This window comes from Elephas maximus, chromosome 1 (genome assembly GCF_024166365.1).
Source record: "Elephas maximus indicus isolate mEleMax1 chromosome 1, mEleMax1 primary haplotype, whole genome shotgun sequence".
Taxonomy (NCBI): Eukaryota; Metazoa; Chordata; class Mammalia; order Proboscidea; family Elephantidae; genus Elephas; species Elephas maximus.
In genome coordinates, this window is record NC_064819.1 from 65,974,338 (window position 1) to 66,001,246 (window position 26,909).

Here is a 26,909-nt window from a genome sequence, read left to right on the forward strand (position 1 = left end):
AAGAGATTCTGAAAAATCTTGCGTTCACAAATAGCATGCACTTCACTGTGGAAAACCATGTTGGAGGCAGACAACTTGAAACCTATTGGACTTTGTAACCAGAGCACCAACCAATAAGAGCAATCAACTGGGGGTGGGGGGGGGAGGAGGGCAACAACTTGGACAACACAGGCAGATAACTCAATGGGGTGGAGGGCTGAAAGCTACTTGGTTGTGGTGTGCCCTCCCGCTGATTTTCAACTCATAGCTATCCCATGTGACAGAAAAGAACTGCCCCCTAGGGTTTTCTAGGCTGTAATCTTTATGGGAGCAGACTGCCAAGTCTTTCTCCTATGGACGGGCTAGGTGGGTTCAAACTGGTTTGGCAGCCAAGAGGTTAACCATTCCACCACCAGGGCCCTGGGGTATTAAAAAGGCAGAAAACTATAGAGGGCAAATGCTGGCCTGAGGGCACTCTAACACAGGAAGAAGAATGGAGCTGTGAGCTGGTAGGGCTGCCTTCCAGAGGGCTCAGGGAAGGAGAAATCTACCCAGAGTGAGGGGGATGCAGGGTTGGGATGTACTTCTCTCAGCAGAGAGCCCCAGTATAGAGGCTGCTCATTTTTAATTTCCTTAGAATAGACCTGAAATGGCTCCTGCCTTTTAGTGGCACACTAGGGTTTTTTTTTTTTTTTTTTTGCCTCCATTCCATTCCCCCACGTGTCTGTCAGTTTGTTGTACTGTGCTGGCTTGCGTGTTGCTGTGGATGCTGGAAGCTATGTCATCAGTATGTCAAATACCAGCAGGGTCACCCATTGTGGACAGGTTTCAGCAGAGCTTCCAGAAAAAGGCAGGCTAGGAAAAAGGATCTGGCAATGTACTTCTCAAAAAAGTGGCCAGTGAAAATGTTACGAATAGCAGCAAATATTGTCTGATATAGTGCCAAAAAATGAGCCCCTCAGGTTGGAAGGCATTCAAAATATGACTGGGAAAGTCTTCAAAGTAGACTTGACCTCAATGATATGGATGGAATAAAGCTTTTGGGACCCTCATTTGCTTATGTGCCATGACTCAAAATGAGAAGAAAGAGCTACAGACATCCACAATAATCAGAATGTGGAATGTATGAAGTATGAATCTAGGAAAACTGGAAGTCAGCAAAAATGAAATGGAAAGTATACAGATTGATATTTTAGGCATTAGTAAGCTGAATTGGCCATTTTGAATTGGACAATTGTGGGTTTACCATGCCAGGAATGACAAATTGAAGAGGAATGCTGGCGAATTCATCGTCAAAAAAGAACATTTCAACATCTATCCTGAAGTACAATGCTGTCAATGATAGGATAATATCCATATGACTACAAGGAAAACCAGTCAATATGACTATTATTCAAATTTATGCACCAGCCACTGATGCCAAAGATGAAGAAACTGAAGGTTTTACCAACTTTTGCAGTCTGAAATTGATCAAAAATGGAATCAAGATTCACTGATAATTACTGATTGGAAATCAAAAGTTGGAAACAAAGAAGAAGGATCGGTAGTTAGAAAATACGGCCTTGATGACAGAAACAACATCGGAAATTTCATGACAGAATATTGCAAGACCAACCACTTATTCATTGCAAATACCTCTTCAAACAACATAAATGACTACTACACGTGTGGACCTTGCAAAATGGAATACACAAGAATCAAATTGACTACATCGTTGGAAAGAGACGATAAAACTCAAAAAAAAAACTCAGACGATGGAGAAGCTTAATATCATCAAGCAGAACAAGGCCAGTGGCCAACTGCAGAACAGACCATTAATTGCTCATATGCAAGCTCAAGCTGAAGCTGAAAAAAATTAAAACAAGTCCACTAGAGCCAAAGTACAAGCTTGAGTATATCCCACCTGAATTTAGAGACCATCTCAAGAATACATTTGACTAATTAAACACTAATGACAGAATACCAGACAAGTGGTGGGATGACATCAAGGACACCATACATGAAGAATGCAAAAGGTCATTAAAAAGACATGAAGGAAACAAAAGACCAAAATAGATGTGAGAAGAGACTCCAAAATATGCTCTTTTGAATGCAGAATAGCTAAAACAAAAAGGAAATATGATGAAGTAAAAGAGTTGAACAGAAAGTTTCAAAGGGCAGCTTGAGAAGACAAAGTAAAGTATTATAATGACATATGCAAAGACCTGGAATTAGAAAACCAAAAGAGAAGAACACACTTGGCATTTCTCAAGCTGAAAGAACTGAAGAAAAATTGCAAGTCTCAAGTTTCAATAGTTAAGGGCTCTATGGGCAAAATACTGAACGACACAGGAAGCATCAAAAGAAGATGGAAGGAATACAGAGTTACTGTACCAAAAAGGATTGGTCAATGTTCGACCATTTCCAGAGGTAACTTATGGTACTAAAGGAAGAAGTCCAAGCTGCACTGAAGGCACTAGTGAAAAACAAGGCTCCAGAAATTGACGGAATACTAATTGAGATGTGTCAACAAATGGATGCAGTGCTGGAAATGCTCGCTCGTCTATGCCAAGAAATTTGGAAGATGGCTACCTGGCCAACTGACCGGAAGAGATCCATATTTGTGCCTATTCCAAAGAAAGCTGATCCAACAGAAAGTGGAAATTATTGAACAGTATCATTAATATCACAAGCAAGTAAAATTCTGCTGAAAATAATTAAAAAATAGTCACAGCAGTACATCAACAGAGAACTACCAGAAATTCAAGCTGGATTCAGAAGAAGATGTGGAACAAGTGATATCATTGTTGATGTCAGATGGACCTTGGCTGAAAGCAGAGAATACCATAAAGATGTTTACCTGTATTTTATTGACTATGAAAAGGCATTCACCTGTGTGGATCATAACAAACTGTGGATAACCATGAGAAGAATGGGAATTTCCGAACACTTAATTGCGCTCATGAGGAACCTGTACATAGATCAAGGAGTTGTTCAAACAGAACAAGGGGATACTGCGAGGTTTAAGGTCAGGAAAGACGTGCATCAGACTTGTGGCTTTCATCATACTTACTCAGTCTGTATGCTGAGCAAACAATTAGAAAAGCTGAATTGTATGAAGAAGAACGTGGCATCAGGACTGGTGGAAAACTCATTAGCAACTTGCAATATGCAGATGACACAACTTTGCTTGCTGAAAGTGAAGAGGACTTGATGCACTTACTGACGAAGATCAAAGACTACCATTTACGTAAAGAAAACAAAAATCTTTACAACTGGACCAATAAACAACATGATGATAAACAGAGAAAAGAACTGAAGTTGTCAAGGATTTCATTTTACTTGGATCCACAATCAACACCCATAGAAGCAATAGTCAAGAAATCAAAGGATGTATTGCATTGGGCAAGTCTGCTGCAAAAGGCCTCCTTAAAGTGTTAAAGAGCAAAAGTGTCTGACCCAAACCATGGTATTTTCAATGGCCTCATATGCATGGGAAAGCTGGATAATGAATAAAAGAAAGACCAAAAAGAATTGATGCCTTCGAATTACGATGTTGGCAAAGAATACTGAATATATCATGGGCTGCTGGAAGAACAAACAAATCTGTCTTGGAAGAAGTTCAGTCAGAATGTTCCTTAGAAGCAAAGATGGCGAGACTTTGTCTCATGTACTTTGGACATGTTATCAGGAGGGACCAGTCCTTGAAGAAGAACATCACGTTTGGTAAAGTAGAGGGTCAGGAGACAAGAGGAAGACCCTGGAGGAAGAGGTCTGACAAAGTGGCTGCAACAGTGGGCTCAGAAATATCCAAGATTGTGGAGATGGCACAGGACTGGGCAGTGTTTTGTTCTGTGGTACACAGAGTCACTATGAGTCTGACCTTACTCAATGGAACCTAATACCACCACCAACACATATAGACACTGAGATAGGTACAAAGTAGTAAAACTTTCTCTTTGATTCATTTTTGATTCATTTACTACAGAGGACTACAGTCCATTAACTATACCCCAACTCACAAATAAGGTCTGTATTGCTTATCTCTAAGTAAGCATTTTTACCACTGCTATCTTTTAGTGTTAACGTACACACGCCTGTGCAACTCATGACATAATACAGTGAAGCCTGCAAAAGCTGGAAACTGTAAGTCAGAAACCTGTCAGAGAAGGAAAACTCATGTATTTTCCACTAAACCAAGTGATGGAAAAGTGGTAAGACTGCACCCTGGCAAAGGCGGAAAACTTGCAAGACCTGGAAAAACAAGGCAGCCTGTTGAGTTCCAGCTCTCACAGGTTTCACGGTGTAAGTTAGCATTTATTGTGTAGGCTTTGTGCCAAGCCCTCTGTTTCTTTTCCTCACTCAGTCCTTGAGGTGGTTTCTATTCTTAGTCTCATTTTATAGTTGAGAAAACACAGGTAAACGAGGTTAATAACTCACCAGGGGTCACACAACCAGTTCACGAGTCCATGTTCTCACCCACTTCACAAGAATGGAGAAACAGAACTAATTAAACCTAAGAGTGTAACAAGACAAGAAAGCAAGAATAGGTTTGCCCTGCGGCTGGGGACTGGAGTGTGAATATTAATGGCCCGACGTCCTTTCCTTAAAGGCCTCAGGTCTCTGGTGTGAACCTCTTCCTCCACCCTAAATCCAGTATATGGAACTCCCAACATAAATCCCCTATGTGCACTCCATCAGAATCTCCATCTCAGTGGAGAGCACAGGTCTCATGTAATGACCACCTGTGTTGGCCAAGCCCAGCAGTCGGCAGGCCCCAGCACTCCTGGGATTCCCTGCAGTTCCCAACAGATCTTGTTGTTGTTGTGTGCTGTCCAGTTGATTCTGACTCATAGTGACCCTATTAGACAGAGTAGAACTGCCCCATAGGGTTTCCTGGGTTGAAATCTTTATGGGAGCAGATGGCCAGGCCTTTTCTCAAGCGAAGTGGCTGGTGAGTTCAAACCACTGATCTTATGGTTAGTGGCTGAGCACTTAACCACTGTGCCACCAGGTCTCTTTCAACAGATCTTAACCTCTGGGAAAAGCCAGGAGCAGTAAATTCCCCCTCTGAGTTTTTAACCCAGATACATCCTGTTATAGATTGAGTTGTGCCCCTCAAATATATGTGTTCGAGTCCTGACCCCTTTACCTATGGATGTAATATAGAAATACATTGTTACGTTAATAAGGTCACAGCAGTGTAGGGGGTGTCCTAAACCTAATCATTTCTTAGTGATAGAAAGAACAGCATCCTTAGAGAGATATGCAAGCAGGAACGGGGAAGACAGATGCCATGTGAAGATCATCAAGGAATGCCAGGGCTACAGAAGCTGAAAGAGATGAAGGTCTTCCCCTATAGCTGAGAGAGAGACAGCCTCTTCCTAGAGCTGGTGCCCTGAATTCATACTTCTAGCCTCCTAAACTGTGGAAAAAAAAAAAAAATCTGTTCTTTAAAGCCACCCACTTGTGGTATCTCTGTTACAGCAGCATTAGGCGACTAAGACACATCTCTTCAAAATTCACTGTCATGAGCTCCCTTTAATTATAAATAGCTTAATGGATTCCTAATTTGCTCATGTGTATTAGCATTTCTGCCTTGGTGTTATGGATTGAATTGTATCCCCCAAAACATTATGTTGAAGTCCTAACCTCTGTACCTGTTTGGGAATAGGGGTTTTCTTTATATATAAAGAATTTTTTTTTAATTGTACTGTAGATGAAGGTTTACAGAACTAGCTTCTCATTAAATAGTCAGTATACATATAATTTTACGACATTAGTTAACAAACCCACGACATGCCCACACTCTCCCTTCTCGACCTTGGGTTCCCTGTTACTGGCTTTCCTGTCCTCTCCTGCCTTCTAGTCCTTGCCCCTGGGCTGGCGTGCCCCTCTAGTCTCATTTTGTTTTATGGGCCTGTCTAATCTTTGGCTCAAGGGTGAACCTCAGGAGTAACTTCATTACTGAGCTAAAAGGATGTTTGGGGGCTATGCTCTCGGGGTTTGTCCAGTCTCTGTCAGGCCAGTGAGTCTGGTCTTTTTTTGTGAGTTAGAATTTTGTTCTACATTTTACTCCAGCCCTGTCTGGGACCCTCTATTGCGATCCCTGTCAAAGTAGTCAGTGGTGGTAGCTGGGCACCATCTAGTACTGAACTCAGTCTGGTGGAGGCCGTGGTAGTTATGGCCCATTAGTCCTTTGGACTAATCTTTCCTTGGTATCTTTAGTTTCTTCATTCTCAGGAACAGCGGTTTTCTTTTGTTAAGATGTTATTTAGGTCATACCAGAGTAGGGTGGATCCTAAACCTCATCAGTTCTAAATGGTGTCATATAAAAAGAGCAGACTAGACATAGAGACACACACACAGGAAGAAGACAGATGCCACATTTGGACCCATGGATGAGAAAGGACTGCCGACAGATACCACAAACTACTAGAGAGGACCACAAAAAGAATCAACATGGATGAGACCCTGATTTGGACTTCTACCCTTCAGAATTGTGAAAAAATCAATTTCTGTTCTTTAAAGCCACCCACTTTTGGTATTTCTGTTATAGCAGCACTAGAAGACTAAGACAGTTGGTATCCCCAGGACAGCCATTTCCTCTTAAGGATTTCTCTGGGCATTTTTCACACTGAAGCCACGTTTAGACATTCTTAGTGCTGGTTAATTCCATATGCCAAACAGTAAAACAGATAAGTTCAGGAGAGAACAATTGAGAAAAATGGAAACTTACTTGTACAAACTGATGGTTGGTTCGACTGCCAACATCACAAAGGGCGCGGCTGTGTAAGAGACAGCCAGCTGAGTGACAGCCCAGGTGACCACATCATAGGTGACCTTGAGAGCTTTTGAAGAAAGGAAGTACTGTCTGCAGTTGTTTCGTACCTGCAAGCCAAAGCAAAAAACAAGGGGGTGAAATGCAAAATCAACCTTCACTCAGTGTAAGCAGGCAGTATATCACAGGGACACAGACTACAGAAAACAACAGACCAACTCAGTTCTATTTCAACTAGAAATACCACCCTGATTTTTCTTATTATATAAAAAAAATACAGCTTCACTGTAGAAAACTGTTAAAAGAACATCCAAGCAAAAATGATTTTGTTTTCCTTTTCTCATATCCCCATAGAGAAGCACTCTGCAGTGCAATGAATTACTTAATATTACCCTTCTAGCCTTTGTGACTCCCATGAAATGATTGGGTGGGGCTAAGCAAATTCAGCATATGTGGCCCACCAAAGGGATTGGACAGCCTACTAAGACTGTAAATAAGGTGCATGGAAACCTGGGGAGGTGGAGAGAGTGGAACTATTCAAATAAGGTGTATGGAACCCTAACAAGGAGATTGGTCAGTTTTGCCATCCTGTTAGGCTTAAGAAAGTAAGCCAATTTCAGAGCTGGGAGTGGAGGCAGGGTGGGGACCTCATTACCACCAAGAAAGAAGAGCTAGGAGTAGAGCACGTCCTTCAGATCCAGGATCCCTGTGCTGAGAACCTCCTAGACCCAGGAAACAGAGACAGAGAGCTGTAACACCAGAGACAGTGAAAGATGGTGAGAAGCAGTGGCAGAGAAACAGCAGCAGCAGAACCAGCCCAGCCCACGAAGCAAGAGAACTGACTGACTTCGGGCAGAAGGCTGGCTGACAGAGTAGGGTATCTCTGGGTACTTGGCAGAGCTAGGCTTGCTGACCCATGGAGTGAGAAAGCTGAGAACCTTCACACAAAAGCCTGGCTGGTGAAGTGGAGTGTCTAGGGCACTTGTCAACGGAGCTAGGCTTACTGACCCACAGAGCTAGAGAGCTGAACACCTTCAAGCAGAAGGCTTGCTGGTAGAGTGAGCACTTATTGGTAGAGCTAGAGCTTTGTAACACTTGCCTGGGCAGGGCAACGGCGGGGCTGGCCCAAGAAGCCCGAAGGGCCAAGGACAAAGAGAGCAAGGGCCAGAGAGAGGCCCGCCTGTGGGCATAGCCAAGAAGCTGTCTTGAATGAAGAACTGTATCCTGAGTGGTTCTTGATCCTGAATTGTAACCTGTTACTTCCTTAATAAACCCCTTAATTGAGAATATTGTCCATGAGTTCCGTGTGGCCAGTGCAACGAATTATCGAGCCCAGCAGAGAAGTAGAGAGTGCTGTGGGAGGAATGGCCGGTGTCAGAATTGGTAAAAAGTTTGGAGAGAGGAGGTATGACTGACCTCTGCTTCGTAGGAATCAGCCTTGGGCTAATGCTGATGATGAGTCTCTCTCCCCCTGGTGAAGTTAGCCACACCATTTTTACACCTCTGCCATGCCATTTTTATACACTTTTTAAAAACTTGGCACATATCCTTCGCAGCCTTTTTCTATTCATATATACCCACAGTTACATTTTTTAATGGCATCAATATATTTTCTAGCTTATTTTTTCACTTAGAAATATATCATAGACTTTTTTCCATGTCAGTAAATATTAATCTCCAACATAGTTTTAATTGTGGAAACTTTAGCTTGTCTTCCGACTCCCCTACTCTCCCCTCTCCCCCTGTTTTGCTATTATAAATAATTCTGTGATGAATATTCTTGTAGAGAAATCTCTACATGGTTCTCTAATTCCTTTGGATAATGGTGATATAAATCGTATATCTATTACTACCAATAAAAGCAACTACTATTTACTAAGTGCTTACTGGCTGCCAATCCTGTGCCGATACTTTACGTAAGTATCATCTCTGTTGATTCTCCCAGCAATCCTGTAATAGAAGCATTATTATCCCCATTTTGTTGTTGTTGTTAGGTGCCATCGAGTCGATTCGACTCATAGCAACCCTATGTTACGGAGTGGAACAGCCCTATAGGGTTTCCTAAGCTGTAATCTTTACAGGAGCAGATTGCCACATCTTTTTCCCATGGAGCTGCAAGGTGGTTTCAAACTGCCAATCTTTTGGGTAGCAGCCAAGCACTTAACCTTTGCGCCACCAGGGCTCCTATCCCTATTTTACGGATGAGGAAACGGAGACTTAGGAAAGACACAAGTATTTGAAACTGCAAAGGCTGGGTCAAAGGATACACTCATTTGAGGTCTTTTGACACACATGACTCGATTGCTCTCCAGGACGCTTAACTTTCAGAGCTACGAATGAAAGGCAGAGCTGAAAACAATGGCTGGCTTATAGGCAAGAGAAGAACTCTCCTCCTCAGGCCTGAGCTCCTCAGGACAGAGGCCACAGGTCCATCCATCAAGGGAAGCTCAGACAGTGCTGGCCATTAGGTATGAGATTTTATTAAGTAAACTTCCAGGGGCCTAAGATACTTTACGACCCTGTGTGTGGTATGATCTGCGTGGCTTCTTGGTTAAGCATCCTATGAATCATTCTGAGGAGACATTCTACGTAAGTGAATTTTTCAGATAACTGAAGATTAAACAGATTATTATTTTTTAAATTCTGACCATTTCTAAAGATGAAAGCCATTCTAAGACATATTACACATTTACCTGCCCTAGCAAACAAAAAACACACAGCATAGCTTAGTTTTTTCTGGGTGATACAGGCTCATCTTTATAAAAATAACATTGTACTATTATATAACTGAAGGAGCCTTGGTGGGGCAACAGTTCAGCGCTCAGCTGCTAACCGAATTTTAGGCTGTTCAAACCCACCCAATGGCTCTGTGGGAGAAAGACCTGTAATCGCTCCTGTAAAAGTTATAGCCTGGAAAACCCTGTGGGGCAGTTGTACTCTGGCACACGGGGTCACTAGGAGTTGGAATAGACTTGAGGGCCCCTGACAACAACAACATTGTATAACTATGCTATGCTGAATCACAATACTTCTGGCAGGGAAGTACATAGAGCTATATTTGCTCTACAACAGACCTGAATATCTGCACTTTCCTACCTGGTTTTCATCTAAAAGATTTCTTCTCTGGCTGTCCGCTATGGATTTGCTTCTAGCACATGCTACTCACTTCCCGTGTGGATCTATGACCTCTCTCTGCTCTCATCAATGTCCACCAAAGGAATTTCTCCAGGCCCCACTCTCATGGCAATCCCCCTTGCTCAAAAACACTAAATTGCACCCCATCACCTTCGTACTTTGACCCCAAGGAGCCCTAGTGGTACAGTGATTAAAGCACTTGGCTGCTAACGGAAAGATCAGTGGTTTGAACCCACCAGCCATTCCACAGGAGAAAGATGTGACAGTCTGCTTCTGTAAAGATTACTGCCTTGGAAACTCTATGGGGCAGTTCTACTCTGTCGTATAGGGTCGCTATGAGTCGGAACCAACTCGACAGCAAAGGGTTTGGTTTTTTCTGTTTGTTTGTTCGTTTATCTTGAATCCTGGCATGCAGGACCCTTTCCAAATACAACCAAGCTGAACTACTTGCCATTCTCCAAACGGTTCTTATCATTTTCTGCCTCCACACTGCCTTCATGCTATTCCCTCTGTTTAAACTCTTCTCTCCAACTTTCCTGATTACCACAGACTAGCTGCTTACGGTGTCCCTTGCTTCTAACTCAGAGAACACTAACTCCCTGATTGACAACTAAAACATTCAGAACTGCAATTACTTATATATATGTTAAGAAGCCTGGTGATGCAGTAGTTAAGCGCTCGGCTACTAACCGAACAGTCAGCAGTTCGAACCCACCAGATGCTCTGTAGGAGAAAGATGTGGCAGTCTGCTTTCTTAAAGATTACAGCCTTAGAAACTCTATGGGGCAGTTCTACTCTGTCCTAGAGGGTCGCTATGAGTCAGAATCAACTCTACAGCAATGGATTTGGGTTTATATACTGTTCTAACTCCTTCCATGAGGACAGACATATTTTTTATTCCTTTGTTACCTGCTCCACAACCAGCAAATGGTAGGAACAGTGTAGGACAAACTGAAGACTACCCAAAAAACACAGATACCCAAATTTATAAAATTTATGAAGAATTTTACACAAACTAAATTAACTGGGGAGCCATAGTGACACAGTGGTTAAGAGCTCAGCTGCTAACCAAAAGGTTGGCAATTCGAATCCACCAGCCACTCCTTGGAAACGCTACAGGGCAGTTCTACTCTGTCCCGTAGGATTGCTATGAATTGGAATCAACTCAAGGGCAACGGGTTTAGGTTAAGTGGATTAGGGATGACAACATAAGAGGTTAGATCAATCTCCTAACAGAAAACAGTTTCTGTGGCTGTGATTTTACTGGCTGCTCAGAGACTTTTTGAATTATTTCTCAGTGTAGAATAATTAAATGAGAAAATAAATGGAGGATTCGTTGCATAAACAAAGTGAAGCCCTACAGAGCCTATGTTAATTAACAATCATTGTCATCTCTAACCAGTAGACTGCGTATGTTCACAGTCTGTAATGATTCAAAATGTCTTCATCTCGTAAGGTACTAAACATTGCAACTAAACTTCCTTTTGTTGTGAAACACTCTCTGTAAACAATATTAAAATAATTAACCATTTTTTTTAATGACCCGAGTTCCTAAAGACTGAAGTATTTCTCTAATGGGAAGACTTGTGTCTGTTGTTTGATTTTTCAAAACATCGCTTTCACTGCTCCTGCTAGGACCAAAAAGGCACCAAACTTAGAGGCATCAGATTACTAAGGAAAAGACCCTACAACCAAAGGAAGCTTACCGCTCTGGCTGCTACTGTGACAAGGATTCCAGTTAAGAAGGTAAAATAGTATCCAGGGTAGACACCATGCCACAAGGCAGACAGGATGAAAGTTAGCACCGTGGGGTACCAGGGAGCCCGCTCATAGCACACACTGTGAAGAGAGGTAAGTACAATGAGCCACAGGTAAACATACCAGCAACTTTTAGCTATAACTGCTTTTTTTGGAACCAGACCACAGAGAAACTGTTTCATCCATTACTCCCAAGAGGCCTGCCTAACCGTTATCCAGGGACTTGCAATGCATTGCAAGAGTCCTGAGTTGTTCTGGTTTTCTTGAACGCTACCAGAGAGGCAAGTCACAATTCATACTTTTTGGGAGACGAATACAAATTCGTAACCAGCATAGAACTAAAGGATCTGGACCCCATCACACTGTACTTGATGAAGGTTTGAGTGGTCACTTTCTACCTAGGGACTCTGCTTTAAGAATAAAAAAAAAAAAAAAAAAAAACTTCTTGCTGTTGAATTGATTCCAACTCATGGCAATCCCGTGTGTTACAGAGTAGAACTGCTCCATAGGGTTTTCTTGGCTGTAATATTTACAGAAGCAGGTCACCAGGCCTTTCTTCCATGGTGCCGCTTCATGGGTTTAAACTTTCAACCTTTAGGTTAGCAGTTAATTGCAAACTGCTTTTGCCACCCAGGGACCTTCTGCTTTAAGGATAAAAAAAAAAAAATAAGGATAGTATATTATTATTTCCATAATAAGTAATGTTTCTCATTTTGAACGTGTAGGAAAACAAGGACAAAAGAGTATCAACAAAAATACAAAGTTAAAAAGCATAAACATCAGAGGTACCATAAAGCTTCTAATGCTTCTAATGGACTGAAATGTGTCCCCCCAAAATATCTATGACCTTGGCTAGGTCACGATTCCCTTATGTGACTGTATGATTGTCTACCATTTTATCTGCTGATGTGATTTCCCTATGTGTTGTAAATCCTATCACTATGATGTAATAAGATGGATTAGTGGCAGTTATACTAATGAGGTTAAGATTAGGTAGTGTCTTAAGCCAATCTCTTTTGAGATATAAAAGAGACAAGCAAGCAGAGAGACATGGGGACCTCACACCGCCAAGAAAGCAGTGCCAGGAGCAGAGTGTGTCCTTTGGACCCGAGGTTCCTGCACTGAGATGCTCCCAGACCAAGGGAAGACTGATGACAAGGACCTTCCTCCAGAGCCAACAGAGAAAGCCTTCCCCTGGAGCTGGCGCCTGAATTCAGACTTCTAGCCTACTGGACTGTGAGAGAATAAACTTCTCTTTGTTAAAGCCATCCACTTGTGATATTTCTCTTATAGCAGCACTAGACCACCAAGACAACACTATTATTTGAACACAGTGGTTAACAGTTATTTGATGCTGATACTGACCCTCCTTGACATCTGAGCAATAGATGCTTCTTTAGGTAACAGACAGCTCAGCATACAGATGAAGAGCCTGGTTTGGGAGACAGACTGCTTGGACTCGTATCTATCACTCACTAGCTGTCTGACCGTGGGCAAGTTACATAACCTCTCTGCGTCTCACTTCCCTCATCTGTAAAATGGGGATAAATAACTATCAACATCTCATAGGGTTGATATGAGGATTAGACGAGGGCCTGGTACGCATTAAAGGCAGTAGTAAGTGTGTCATAAATTAAAATAAGCATGCTGCATGAAGACATTCTCAAATCACACTATTTCTACTTTTCCGTTTACAGGGCCTGGATGTTAATACAAAACCAAAGTGTCAGATGACATTACTACTGGCAGACCACAGCTGTTCATCTAATGAGCCCCATCTAAACATAGTTCAGTACCCTGAGTAATGACGTCATCTTTATTTTTCTTACCTCTTTAGCCAAGCAGCCGTCTGAATATTCCAGTTTTCTACGTACATTTTGAAACTTGTGGCAGTCTAGGAGGAAGAAAACAGCACCTATCATTAGCTGTAAAGATACCCCAGGTAATGGATAGTTCTTCCCAGAATTTCCCTGGCAACAGATGACATGTGGTCTTTAAACAATAACAACTTACAGTCCAGACAGGATCAGCTGTTCCATTGTACACAGGACAATTTTCTGGTGTTTATAAGATTGACTCTTCAGCTGAAGTTTGGCTTGCAAAGTCTTAATTTTTCCCAAAATTTATTTCCAAATTATAGGCATACCAAAGGAATGCTTTATGGATTTTCCTTTCACTTGGGTTACAAAAAAAATTCGAAAGTTATTTGAAATTTAAAATGAATACTCTCTAAGGGATTTACCACAGGAAAAGTTTAATCATGAGAATTCAGTGACTTTATGGAGACAGCTTGAATCTAATTGCTATCATTTTACGATGTGGCCATCTACAAACTAGGCAGTCTTGTGGAGTTAATTCTACAAGGAGTGACACATGTTCAAGGGAATTCAATTGTGTCTAGAATATTAAGAGATTTTCAGGATGAAGAGGCCATAATGTAGAAAAGAAAACAAATAAAAATCACCCAGCAGGCAATGATGCAGGTAACTCAACCATTGAGGAAGTGGCACTCTAAAATAAACCATCAACTGGGTTTTCTCATCCAAAAAAAAAAAAAAAGAGCAAACATTCAAGGACCAGAATACTCAATGAGGGTGGAAAATGCAAATACAAGTGCTGCTTTTTTCTACTGACATTTCTCCAACCACGAGAAAATCTTATATAGGTCACACACTGGCCTAACATGTTAGGAAGAAAGGAAGGAAAGAAAGAAAGGAAGAAGATGAACCCTTTCCTGATTTAAAAAAAAAAAAAAAACTCGACAAAATAGGAACAGAAGGGAAATTCCTCAACGTAAGTAAGGGCATATATACAAAACCAACAGCCAACATAATTCTCAAAGGAGAGAGATTGAAAGTATTCTGTTTGAGAACAGGAATGAGACAAGGATGCCCATTATTACCATTCTTCTTCAACATTGTCCTTGCCAGAGCAATAAGGCAAGAAATGGAAATAAAGGGCACCCAAATTCATAAGGAAGAAGTAAAACTATCCCTATTCGTAGATGCCATGATCCTATACAAATAAAATCTCAAGAGATTCCACAAGGAAGTTACTGGAACTAATACAGCATTCAGCAAAGTGGCAGGGTGCAAGGTCAACATACAAAAATCAGTTGGATTCCTCTACACTAACAAGGAGAACTCCAAGAAGGAAATCAAGAAAGCAGTACCATTTATAATAGCCCCCCCGCCCCAAATAAAATACCTAGGAATAAATCTAACCAGGGATATAAAAAACATACATAAGAAAAACTATAAAACACTACTGCAAGAAACCAAGAGACCTACACAAATGGAAAAATATAACATGCTCATAGATTAGAAGACTTAACATTGTGAAAACGTCAAAACTACCCAAAGCAATTTATAGATATAATGTAATCCCAATCCAAATCCCAGCAACATTCTTTAACAAAATGGAAAAACTCATCTCCATCTTTATATGGAAAAGAAAGAGGCCATGAATAGCTAAAGCATTATCCAAGAAGAAGAAGGTAGGAGGCCTCATACTTCCTGATCTCACAGCTTACTATATAGCCACAATAATCAAAATGGGCTGGTACTGGTACAATGACAGATACATAAACCAATGGAATGGAATTGAGAGCTCAGAAGTAAATCTATCCAGCTATGAATAGCTAATCTTCTACAAAGGGTCAAAGTCCATTCATTTGGGAAGAGACACTCTCTTTAACAAAATAGTGCTCGAAAAACTGGATATCCGTTTGCAGGAAAATGAAACAGTATCCATACCTCACACCATCCACAGAAACTAACTCAAAATAGATCAAAGACCTAAATGTTAAACCTAAAACTATAAAGTTCCTGGAATATAACACTGGAACAAAGCTAAAGGTCCTAATTCTTAGCAATAAATACACTATCAAACATTAACTAAAAATGCACAAACAACAGAAGATAAACTAGATAACTGGAACTTCCTAAAAATTAAACATTTATGTACATCAAAAGACTTCTCCAAAAGAGTAAAAAGCGACTGGGAAAAAAAAATTTGGCAATGACACAGCTGACAGAGGATTAATCTTAAAAATTTATAGAAAACTTCAACAACAAAAAGACAAACAATCCAATCAAAATATGGACAAAGTACATGAACAGACACTTGACCAGAGAAGACATTGAGGCAGCTGACAAACACATGAAGAGATGCTCATGATCACTAGCCATTAGAGAGATAAATCAAAACTACAATGAGATAATATCTCACCCCAGCAAAAATGGCACTGATCAAAAAAAAACTGAAAACAACAAATGCTGGACAGGCTGTGGGGAGATTGGAACTCTTACACGTTGCTGGTGGGACTGTAAAATGGTACAACCCCTATGGAAAACAGTATGGCAAATCCTCAAAAAATCTAGAAATAGAAGTACTATATGATCCAGCAACCCCACTCCTAGGTACATACCCTAGAGAAATAAGAGCAGTGATATGAATAGACATATGTACACCCATGTTGGTTGCTGCATTATTTATAATGGCAAAAAGATGGAAACAACCTAAGTGTCCATCAACAGGTGAATGGATAAACAAAATGTGGTACACACATGAAATGGAATACCAAGCAACAGTAAAGAATAATGATGAGTCCAAGAACAGCTTATTAACATGGATGAATCTGGAGCGCATTATGCTGAGTGAAATCTGTCAATCACAAAAGGACAAATGTTATATGATAGTTACCAGGGATGGGAGGGAGAGGGAGGGAGAATCACTTACTAAATAGTGGACACATGTTAATTCTGGCAAAGGGAAAGGCAATACACAACATGGGGGAAGTCAGTACAACATGACCAAGGTTAATGAAGACACTGAGTGGTATGCAAGAATAAAGGACAATCGCAGTAAATGCGATAATATATTCTATTCTGCAACAACAGTAATAACAATAAAAAATTTGTGAGTAGTTACACAGGCAGTTATGTATGCTATATAGCCATGGGAGGGCATATGGGAGCATGTGCATATGCATATATAGGTATAGCTGAAGGCATTTTTATATACATATTTGTATGTGCTGCGTATATGCTCACATATATATGATAGAGCACATGGGGGCACAGTTATGGAAACTTCCTAGGCATATACAAACTCCTCGCAGCACTGAGTTACTGGGTTTGAAGACTCAGGACCATAGTCTTAGGGGGACATCTAGGTCAACTGGCATAACGTAGTTCAAATGTTCTACATCCTAGTTTGGTGAGTAGGCCTCTGGAGTCTTAAAAGCTTACGAGTGGCCAACTAAGATAAAACTATTGGCCTCCTCCTGTCTAAAGGAAAAGAGAGTAAAGGAAACCAAAGACCCAAGGAAACAATTAGTCCATAGGACTAATGGCCACACGGAACACTGCCTCCTCTAGCTTGAGACCAGAAGAACTAGATGGTGCCTGGCTACTACTACCAACTGCTCTGACCAGGGACATACAGAAGGTCCAGGTTAGAATGGCATAAAAATGTGGAACAAAACTCAAATTCATGAAAAAGACCAAACTTACTGGACTGATAGAGACTGGACGAACCCACAAGACTACTGCCCTAAGACACCCTTTTAACCTGGAACTGAAGCTACTCCCAGGGGTCACCTTTCAACCAAATAACAGACTGGCTTATGAAACAAACAATAGCACCTGTGAGGAATGTGCTCCTTAGAACAATCAACTATATGAGACCAAATGGGCAACATTTTCCCAAAGGCAAAGATCAGAAGGCAAGGAGGGGCAGGGAAACCGGAGGGATGGAGACAGGGAAGGCAGGGTGGAAACGGAGAAAGTACTGACACATTGCAGGGATAGCAGCCAATGTCACAGAAAAATTTGTATATGAATTGTTGAATGGGAAACTAATTTGCTGTGTAAATGTTCACCTAAAACACAATAAAATACTAAAAAAGAAAGAAAAGAGATGATGGACAGATTAAGCAAAATCAGTTGTTGTTGAGTCGATTGACTCATAGCGACCCCATGTGTGTCAGAGTACAACTGTTTTCACAGGCTGATTTTTTTTTTTTTAGTAGATTACCAGGCCCTTCTTCTGAGGCACCTCTGGTGGACTCAAACCTCTAATCTTTTGGGTATAGTCTAGCATGTTAACCGCTGGGATGGATGGATGGATGATTCGATGGATGGATGGACAGACGGACGGACGGACAGATGGATGGACAGTTGGATGGATGGACGGATGGATGGATAGACAGACTCTGTATTGTGAGTTTTGCTTTTAAACCCTTAAGGAGTTTTCTTTACCCATTTAATCTATGGTTAATAAAATATTGTAAGTACAGCCTCAGGCTACCTCAACTAAAGCAGCTTCGTTGGTATTCTTTAGTCCCGTATCCTGCATCAAATACTAAAAATACAAACTTTTTCTTTTTGGCCTTCTTTTATAATAAATGCATAATTTAACAACGTAGCCCTTTATCCTGAACAAATGCCTACAGTGAAAGGATTCCCTCTTTTGATGCACAGCGGGGGTAGACTAATGGGCAGCCAAAGGTCAGGGGAGCCACGTCAAAGGACATCTGCCCCCGGCACTCCAGGGTGGCCCAGCAGTGGTCCACATGTTTTGAGGGAGTGAAGAATTTTAGTGGGAAAAGAGAAAAAAAGGAACATATTCAGACTCTCTCTGACATTCTCTATGCAGAAAAGAGAAACTTGCAGATGATCAACACTATTTTTCCAAAAATCAGAAGAGTTGCTCTGAAGGCTGGAACTTGCCTATTTAAAATGTGGTTCATTGCGAAGGGAACAAAGCATTATTTGTTCATTCAGAACTGAGTCCGGACCTTGACTATGTTCTTATCACACCTGCTAAGGCTTTCTGCTCACACAGGCCTTTGGATCCCCTAGAACTATGCAAAAATGAGTGCCCTGCCCGTAGTGAACACTCAGGATTTGTTGCATCTAATTGACCTGAGTAACAAAATAGAGCCATGAGTTTAGGTTGAATGCATGCCATAATTTAATCAGGTAACATACAACATATGCAAGTGCTCCCACTTTCTGCTTATTTGTCTTTTGAAGTAGCAATCGCTTCAGTGCTAAATAAATAAATAAGTGAAAATATAACCTTTCCTGCAAATTCTGCCATATTTTGTTAGGTGAAATGCTGATCACTTTCCCTCTGGGAGCCATCCAAATGCAAAAAACCTCAGATGGCAAGAAGGTGGAGGGATTCCCCCTACTTTCCACCCAAGGTGGTCAGTTTCCACATCCCTGGCTTCTTGCTGTAGATGCACAAACCCCTCTGCCTGAACTCTGCAATGGCACCCCGCCTTCCAGCCCTCTGTGGTGGCTGAAAAACCGAAAGCAACAGCAAATATGAGTCACCTGGCTAAAGAACCAACACTTCAGTATGTTGAGAACCATGCCCTTACTCCCACCCACCTGCAAGGAGGAAAGGGTCTAAGACTTGGCGTTCCCATCAGTTCTGAGTGCCAACAATGCCAAGAAAACCAAGAATGACGGAGTGCCAAAGAGATCACCTCTGATGATGAGAACATACAGAGACTTGTGGTCCAAGAATGTAGACAGAGAAAGAAAAACCATTCTAAATGGAAAGACAAAAACTCTTCTAGTGGCCTAAAAGCTGTGTGCATGACGATTCTCTTCTTAAAAGCTTATGGACTACAAATGTTTCCAAAGGAACCACAGAAAACGTTTGCGACACTGAATTCTAAATAGAGGAAGTTCCAGTTGTGTACTCTTGACTGAAGAAAGCAGAATGTGAGCAAGAGGAAATGACATCTGTATTTTTTAGTAGCAAGAACAGAAATATAAACAACACAAAGATTTTCCTGGCTCTTTTTCAGATTTTGTGCTCCATTCTTCCTGGAACCATTGAAACTGTCAAGAAAGTAGGTACCTTAAAAAATAAGTGGGGAAAAAAAATATTTGAGATGCAAAATGTTCAGGAGGCTGGTGGACCTAGTATTTCCCTGATAGCAGCTGTTCTCGGACCCTCAGATGACGAACTTCCAACAATACCATTTGCTTTATTCACTATGAAGCTTGATCCAAGAGCATAATACACTCACCTCAATTTTCCAGATGTTTAGGTTAGAAAGGAGATCCCAACAGAAATTTCCATTCTCATCCACTCCGCTGAACCCAAAGCCAGCTGCATTATTCACTGCATCGGCTACAGTTTTTAAAACAAGACATTAGGATATGGATCAAAAGTCATATGACCATTGTAAAAGATATTAAATATCTCACCTCAAAATCAAGAGATAAGTACTAGCTTCCTTAGAAAAGAAACAAAAAAATTTCAAGAACCTGGTATCATTATGATAAAACAAACATATTTGGCTATTTGATGGCCCTGATTTTTATTCATTCATTCACTAGCATTCACTGAGTAAGAGGGAAGGAGCTAGGTGCTCCTGGATAGCAGGAAAGGAGAGCAAAACAGAAATGGAGAATCAAAGAGAAGATATGAACAGTTGCATTTTAGTAACCAACTTGGTATGAGTAGAGAAAGGGAAGGAAGCAAAAATACCTAAGTTCAGAAGGAGAGACAAGAAGAAACGAGGGACCCATTAGAAATCCAAGAGCTGTCACTGCGATTGGCAACACGTGAACCAACAGAGTGCTACATCAGGAGAAGAACTGGGTCTGAAGGAGAAATTTGAGCTCATTATGAACACGTTAAGCACAATGTGCCAGCAGGATATCAGTTGGAGCTGCCGAGATACAGTTAGAAAAGTTGAGAACCCAAGCTAGAGATGGGAATTTGGGGTCAGCAGCAATAGAGGCCACATATGGACATGATCACCAAAAGTCACGAATTACTAAAAAAAAGGCTGTTCAAGCATTCTACCCATAAAGTCAGTCTAAAAGCTCCTGTTATTTCACTTCACTGAACACTGATAGAATGTCCCCCTAGAATGTCTTATTTCTAATCAATTCCTTAATGAAATGTTTTTATAATCAATTGTAGATCTGATGAACACATTTTTATTATGATGACCAAGAGATAAACTTTCTCTTTTAATTTACCTTATTTCAAGTTAATTCTGTTAGAATATTTTCTTTAAAATAAATTAAAATTAATTAAGTCACCAAACCCATTGCCATCAAGTTGATTCTGACTCACAGCGACCCTATAGAATAGAATAGAACTGCCCCATACGGTTTCCAAGGCTGTAACCTTTATGGAAGCAGACTGCCACATCTCTCGTGGAGTTGCTGGTGGGTTTGAACTGTCAATCTTTCAGTTAGCAGCCAAGTGCTTTGATCACTGCACCACGAGGGCTCCTAAATAAATCACAGTAATGTAAAATCCTAGATCTGGAGGATCTTAGCAAAATTGTTCTTTCCCATTTGTTGTGTGCCATCTAGTCAATTCCAACTCATAGCAACCCTACAGAACAGAGTAGAGCTGCCCCATAGGGTTTCCTAGGCTGTAATCTTTACAGAAGCAGATCACCAGGTCTTTCTCCCACAGAGCCACTAGGTGCATTCGAACCACTGACCTTGTGGTTAGCAGCTCAGTGCTTAACAATTGCACCACCACGGCTCTATTAGTTCTGTTTCTATGGGAGTTCAAGTCAACTCAAGATGGGCTTCTGAAGGCATGCTCTAAAGAAAAATCACCTGTTCTACATTTGTCTAATTTATTTTTGGTATAGTTGATTTAACAGTGCTTATCTTATGTTTGGGAAACCCTGGTGGCGTACTGGTTAAGTGCTACGGCTGCTAACCAAAGGGTCGGCAGTTTGAATCCGCCAGGCACTCCTTGGAAACTCTATGGGGTAGCTCTACTCTGTCCTATAGGGTCACTATGAGTCGGAATCGATTCGACGGCACTGGGTCTGGTTTTTGGTTTTATCTTATGTTTGAATCTACCAGCCACTCCTTGGAAACTCTATGGGGCACTTCTACTCTGTCCTATAGGGTCGCTATGAGTCAGAATCGACTTGACAGCAACGGATTTTTTTTTTTTTAATCTTATGTTGGGGCCATGGTAGTGCGGTGGTTAAGAGCTCAGGCTGCTATCCAAAAGGCTGGCAGTTGGAATCCACCATGCACTCCTTGGAAACTCTATGGGGCAGTTCTACACAGTCCTATAGGGTCACTATGAGTCGGAATCAACTTGATAGCACAGGGTTTTGGTTATGAAGCACTTCACAAGCATTCATCATTTAATCCTCACATCTTTAATGCTCAGACGGTAAGAGTGGGTTTCAGAGGGCAGATCTCCTGGGTTCCTATCTCCATCCAGCAACATACTACAGTTAGTCCCCAACTTATCACGTATTTGAGTTGTGACAAACCACGCTTATGACCATCCATTTTTTTTGTACCTCTTTTTGTCAGTAACATGTACTACATACACTGTTAAAGTTCGCAGTTTGCTGATGTCATCGTATCTATAAGTTTATATGTAATGTTTCCAACTCCCAAAGACAAAGATAGGATTTATAAAGATACTAATAATAACCAAAGGACTAATGGACCACATCTACCGTGGCCTCCACCAGACTGAGTCCAGTACAACCAGATGGTACCCGGCTACCACCACCGACTGCTCTGACAGGGATCAAAATAGAGGGTCACGGACAGAGCCGGAGAAAAATGTAGAACAAAATTCTAACTCAAAAAGAAAGACCAGACTTGCTGGCCTGACAGAGACTGGAGAAACCCTGAGAGTATGGCCCCCGGATATCCTTTCAACTCAGTAAAGAGGCCACTCCTGAGGTTCACCCTTCAGCCAAAGACTGAACAGGCCCATGGAACAAAACAAGACTAAAGGGGAACACCAGCCCTGGGGCAGGGACTGGAAGGCAGGAGGGAACACGAAAGCTGGTGACAGGGAACTCAGGGTTGAGAAGGGAGAGTGTTGACATGTTGTGGGCTTGTTAACCAATGTCATACAACGATGTGTGTACTAACTGTTTGATGTGAAACTAGTTTGTTCTGTAAACCGTCATCTAAAGTTCAATTTAAAAAAAGACACCAATAATAAAGAAAACTAAAAATAAAAAAGATATTTGACTTATGTCAGAACTGACTTACGACGTAGTCTTCGCAATGGAACCCCGTCATAAGTTAGGGACCACCTGTATGGCCTTAGGAAGAGTTGGTTAACCTCTAGAAACCTGTTCCCTTGAGTATAAAATGGAAATAATCATGGTAAGTATCATAAAAGGGCTGTTGAAAAGATTAAACAAAATTAAGTATGTGTGATGTGCATAGGAGCTCACACACAGCCACCACCAGTCTGCCAGTGGAGGCTTGTGTGTTGTGATGACATTGAACAGGTTTCAGCAGAGCTTCCAAACTAAAAGGGGCTAGGAAGAAAGGCCTGGCAATCGACAGCCAGCCAATGAAAACCCTATGGATCACGATGGTCTGACCTGTAACTAATCGTGGGGATGTTGCAGGACCAGGCAACATTTCGTTCCATTGTGCGTGAGGTTGCCGTGATTCAGAGGCCAACTCAATGGCAGCTAACAACAACGACAAACTACATAACACAGTGCCTAGTTCAAGTCAACACCAAAGAAATGTTAGCTGTTATTATTATCATTACTGCTAACTTGCTATTAAGGGGACTGAGGTTTAGAGATGTTAACATTAATCACACAAGCAGTAAACAGAGCCAGAACATGAATACCAGAACTCCAACTGCACAACTTGGGCAGCTAAGAATCACTTTGAAAGAGAAATGGTGATGGACTGACAACGGGAGATTTTTTACTCTCAGAATTTCTGCATTTAGACGATATTGGAATTCACTGCTCCCCTTACTGCACTCTGTGGGCCTTTAACCAAGACTCCCTTTTGCCTCATGCAGTTAGAGGTTCTAAGTTCATCAGTCCAAAATTGGCTTTGCTTGTATTGCACATAGTTTCAGTCTATGATTTGTACATATAAATCAATTTGGACACCCCTATTTTGGAGTTTGTGGGCCTAAGAACAAAGTCTGGGCTCAAGTTGACTCCCATTAATTAGTACTAATTAACCGGTTCCCATTGAGTAGACTATGACTTTTATGGCTAGCCCATGTGTGTCAGAGTAGAACTGTACTCCATAGGGTTTTCTTTGTTCCGTTTTTTTTTTTAAGTAATTTATTTTATTTTTGTTGTTGTTGAGAATGTACACAGCAAAAACCAATTCAAATTTCTACATGTACAATTCAGTGGCAATGACTACATTCTGCAAGTTGTGCAACAATTCTCGCCCTCCGTTTCTGAGTTGTTCCTCCCCCATTAACATAAACTCACTACCGTCTAAGCTTCCTATCTAATCTTTCGAGTTGCTGTTGTCAATTTGATCCCATATAGATAGATCTGTAAAGACCATAATACTCAAGGCAGACTTCTTTACTAGTTAACCTAAACTACTGTTTGGTTTTAAGAAGATTTCAGGGATCATTTTTGGTTTAAGTTTTAAAGATTATTTTAGGGCAACAGTTTCGGGGATTCTCTATAGGCTTTTCAATGGCTGAGCTTTAAAAAGTAGATCACCAGGATTTCTTCTGAGGCACCTCTCGGTAGATTTCAAACTGCCAATCTTTCAGTTAGCAGCCAAGCACTTAACTGTTTGTGCCACCCAGGGATGCTAATCAGTACTAATTAGGATGGGGAAAACAACCAGAATTTGTATACTAAGTCCAAAGAAAATAGTTTTATCATTTCAATATAAATAGTAACTAGAAGTAGGCTAACAGTGCAGTTCAGCTGAGCTTTAAGGATTAAATTTATAATCATGTATAATTAGTACATCAATTATATGTAAATGGTGTTTTAAAGAGCTGGATAAAACAATTATTTGGTTAAGCAGTTTAAAGAATCCCTGCTACACTATTCATTGCATCTTTATTCATAAATAATACAAAGGTTAATTTCAGACCAACTCACGCAACCTAAACTGTAACAAACTTCAAAGTGAGGGCATATAAATTAATGAAGTGTTTCTACTGAAGCTACCAAAAAAAGATAATGGGGGGAAAAAAAAGGAAAAGGAAAAGAGCTAAGTCCACAGAGAAAATGAGTCACAGAAAAGAAAAAAGATAAAATGAAGCTATTGCCCTAAGATAATCTTTAAACCTTAAGCCAAAAATATCCCCTGAAGTCTTCTTAAAACCCAACAACAATTCAGCTTAACTAGTAAAGAATGCCTGCCTTAAGCATTATGCCCTTTTAAGATCTATCTATACAGGATGGAATTGCAACCCTCTCCAGACCCAGATCCCCACTAGCACAATCCATCTTGTGTCAGACTTTCCCTATTTGGCCATGGAATGGCCTTTCTTTTCTCTTGGAGCCAGGAGCTGATTTAGTTAGGAAGGGTAGGGCGAGGGGAAGAGAAAAGCTGATTTAGTCAGGAAGGGTAAGGAGAGGGGAAGAGAAAAGGAGGGTAAGTGAAGAAGTAGGAGGTAGCAAAAGGAGTGAGATATTCTTTCTACCTCTCCTTCTCATAAGCATACAAACACAGACACAGACACAGACACACACACACACACACACACACACACTCATGTTAAAGCAATGCAAGTGTGTTAACTATTTCACAGGGAAAAATATGCCCAGGGTTCCAAGTAGGGTTCCAATCACAGCTGGTATAATTCCCACCTACTAAAGAAATAATCATCTTTAAATTCTAAAGCAACTTCAGGAAAAGAAATAAGATAAAAGGAGACTTTTGAAGTCTTCTCCAGTGACTACTCCACATTCATCATTCCCTTGGTCTTCCTACCACTAAGATGGCTCTTCCCGATGAGCATTGCCTTGGTTGGTGTACATGTCTGCGTTCCCGCAGAGTGTAACACTTTTGAGGATAGAGATGATGTTTTATCTTTGAATTCTAATTAGCACAGACCCTGGTATTCAACAAAAACTCCTTAAATTGAACTGTATGTGACCAGAAACATCATTTCCCACGTTGCAATTTTAGAAAAGCTCTTAAGCCAGACAAGTGACAAAGTGGTGCAAAAATAGTGCATTGGACTTCACTTGTCCATAAATATTTTGGGTTCTTAAAAAATAATTTGGTAGCTACAAACTTTAATTTGGGCCTTAAGCTTGGAACATGAACTGTGAGAAGAATTCAATCAAATGCTATGCCCTCATTTGTGGGAACACCAGGAACTGAATTTAAACCTATTTGACTTAATAAACTAAGCCACTGCCCTTTGACAGCAAGCACCAGTTCATTTCAGCTAAGACATGAAAGTCCCATTCCTGAAACAGTTCCAAATTTACAACAGATACAGCCACTGTGCTTATCAAAATCCTTTACCATTCTTGATAAGTAAATAGAAGGGTTTATTGCTCATCTGGGAAAAGCTTCAAACTTCTCCAGCCAAAAATTGTTTGAAAGGAAAAAGATAAAAGCTTAATACTGACCAAGTCACCCCACAAGAAAAGAAAAATTGCAGTAAAAACCAAATGAAGATGAACTTCCCAGCTTAAAAAAAAATGAAATTACTTAAAACCAGCTTCTTTCTAAGGCAAAGTTTAACCAACAATTTCTTAAAAGAAGTGTAACCTAAATTAGCACGTGTGCTGATAAAATTAATTCAGTGTGTATCCTGTATTATGTACAGAAAAGTGATAAGAAAGCCAGATCATTCTAGAATTTTCTCCTAACTTTCCACTGTACTAAATGGCCAAGTTTGATTGGTGGAAGCAGAAGTTTCCAAGTTTGAACATCTGTTAATAACATCCGGTTTAGACAATGGTCAGGATTACTCATCTCCAAATTACAGAAAATTGAGTCCACAGACGGTTAGAGAGAAGAGTGCTGTATTGGAAAGTAAGAAATGACACTAAGCTCAACTGATTTTCATCATGTATTGGATTTCCTTGTTTGATTAGGTGATCCAAGATGTTGTTCTGGCTAAGCCATCCAAGGAGTGTCATTTTTCCCTTAGTTCACTTAGGGCCACCCCATCAAACTTACCCAATGTCCATGCAAAGTAATACTTGGGCTTTGAGGCTTGCATGACAATGTATAAGTAGCAGAGTCGAGTCAGAAAGTTTGCTTTATGGACAAACCAGTCGTCAACCAGGCAGGTAACAGGGAAGGTCTTCGTGAGTGTCAGAAACAAAAGGAGAGACCCCAAGGTGATACACAACTTGTGAATTACAGCTCCCTGAAATGAGAAAAAATCATCAGCGTAACCATTCAGAAGACCCGGGTATGAGGAAAACAAATTCAGCAAGGGCATGTTAAGAAAGTTGTTCCAATAACTCCTTTGGCATTATTTCCCTAGAAAGGGTTGCAATAGGCATTCTCCCTCATGGCACCAT

General features: G+C 40.9%; 1 protein-coding gene across 1 annotated transcript in view; it reads right to left on the minus strand.

The window, feature by feature from the left end:
* Positions 1-26,909, minus strand: part of MBOAT1 (membrane bound O-acyltransferase domain containing 1) — a 161,295-nt gene that overhangs the window by 9,943 nt on the left and 124,443 nt on the right. Inside the window, exons 8-12 of the mRNA XM_049876250.1 lie at positions 26,560-26,752; positions 19,686-19,789; positions 13,462-13,526; positions 11,581-11,713; positions 6,698-6,849 (exon numbers count right to left, since the gene is read on the minus strand). Coding sequence (XP_049732207.1) covers positions 6,698-6,849; positions 11,581-11,713; positions 13,462-13,526; positions 19,686-19,789; positions 26,560-26,752 — 647 coding nt within the window. The remainder of the gene's footprint in view (positions 1-6,697; positions 6,850-11,580; positions 11,714-13,461; positions 13,527-19,685; positions 19,790-26,559; positions 26,753-26,909) is intronic.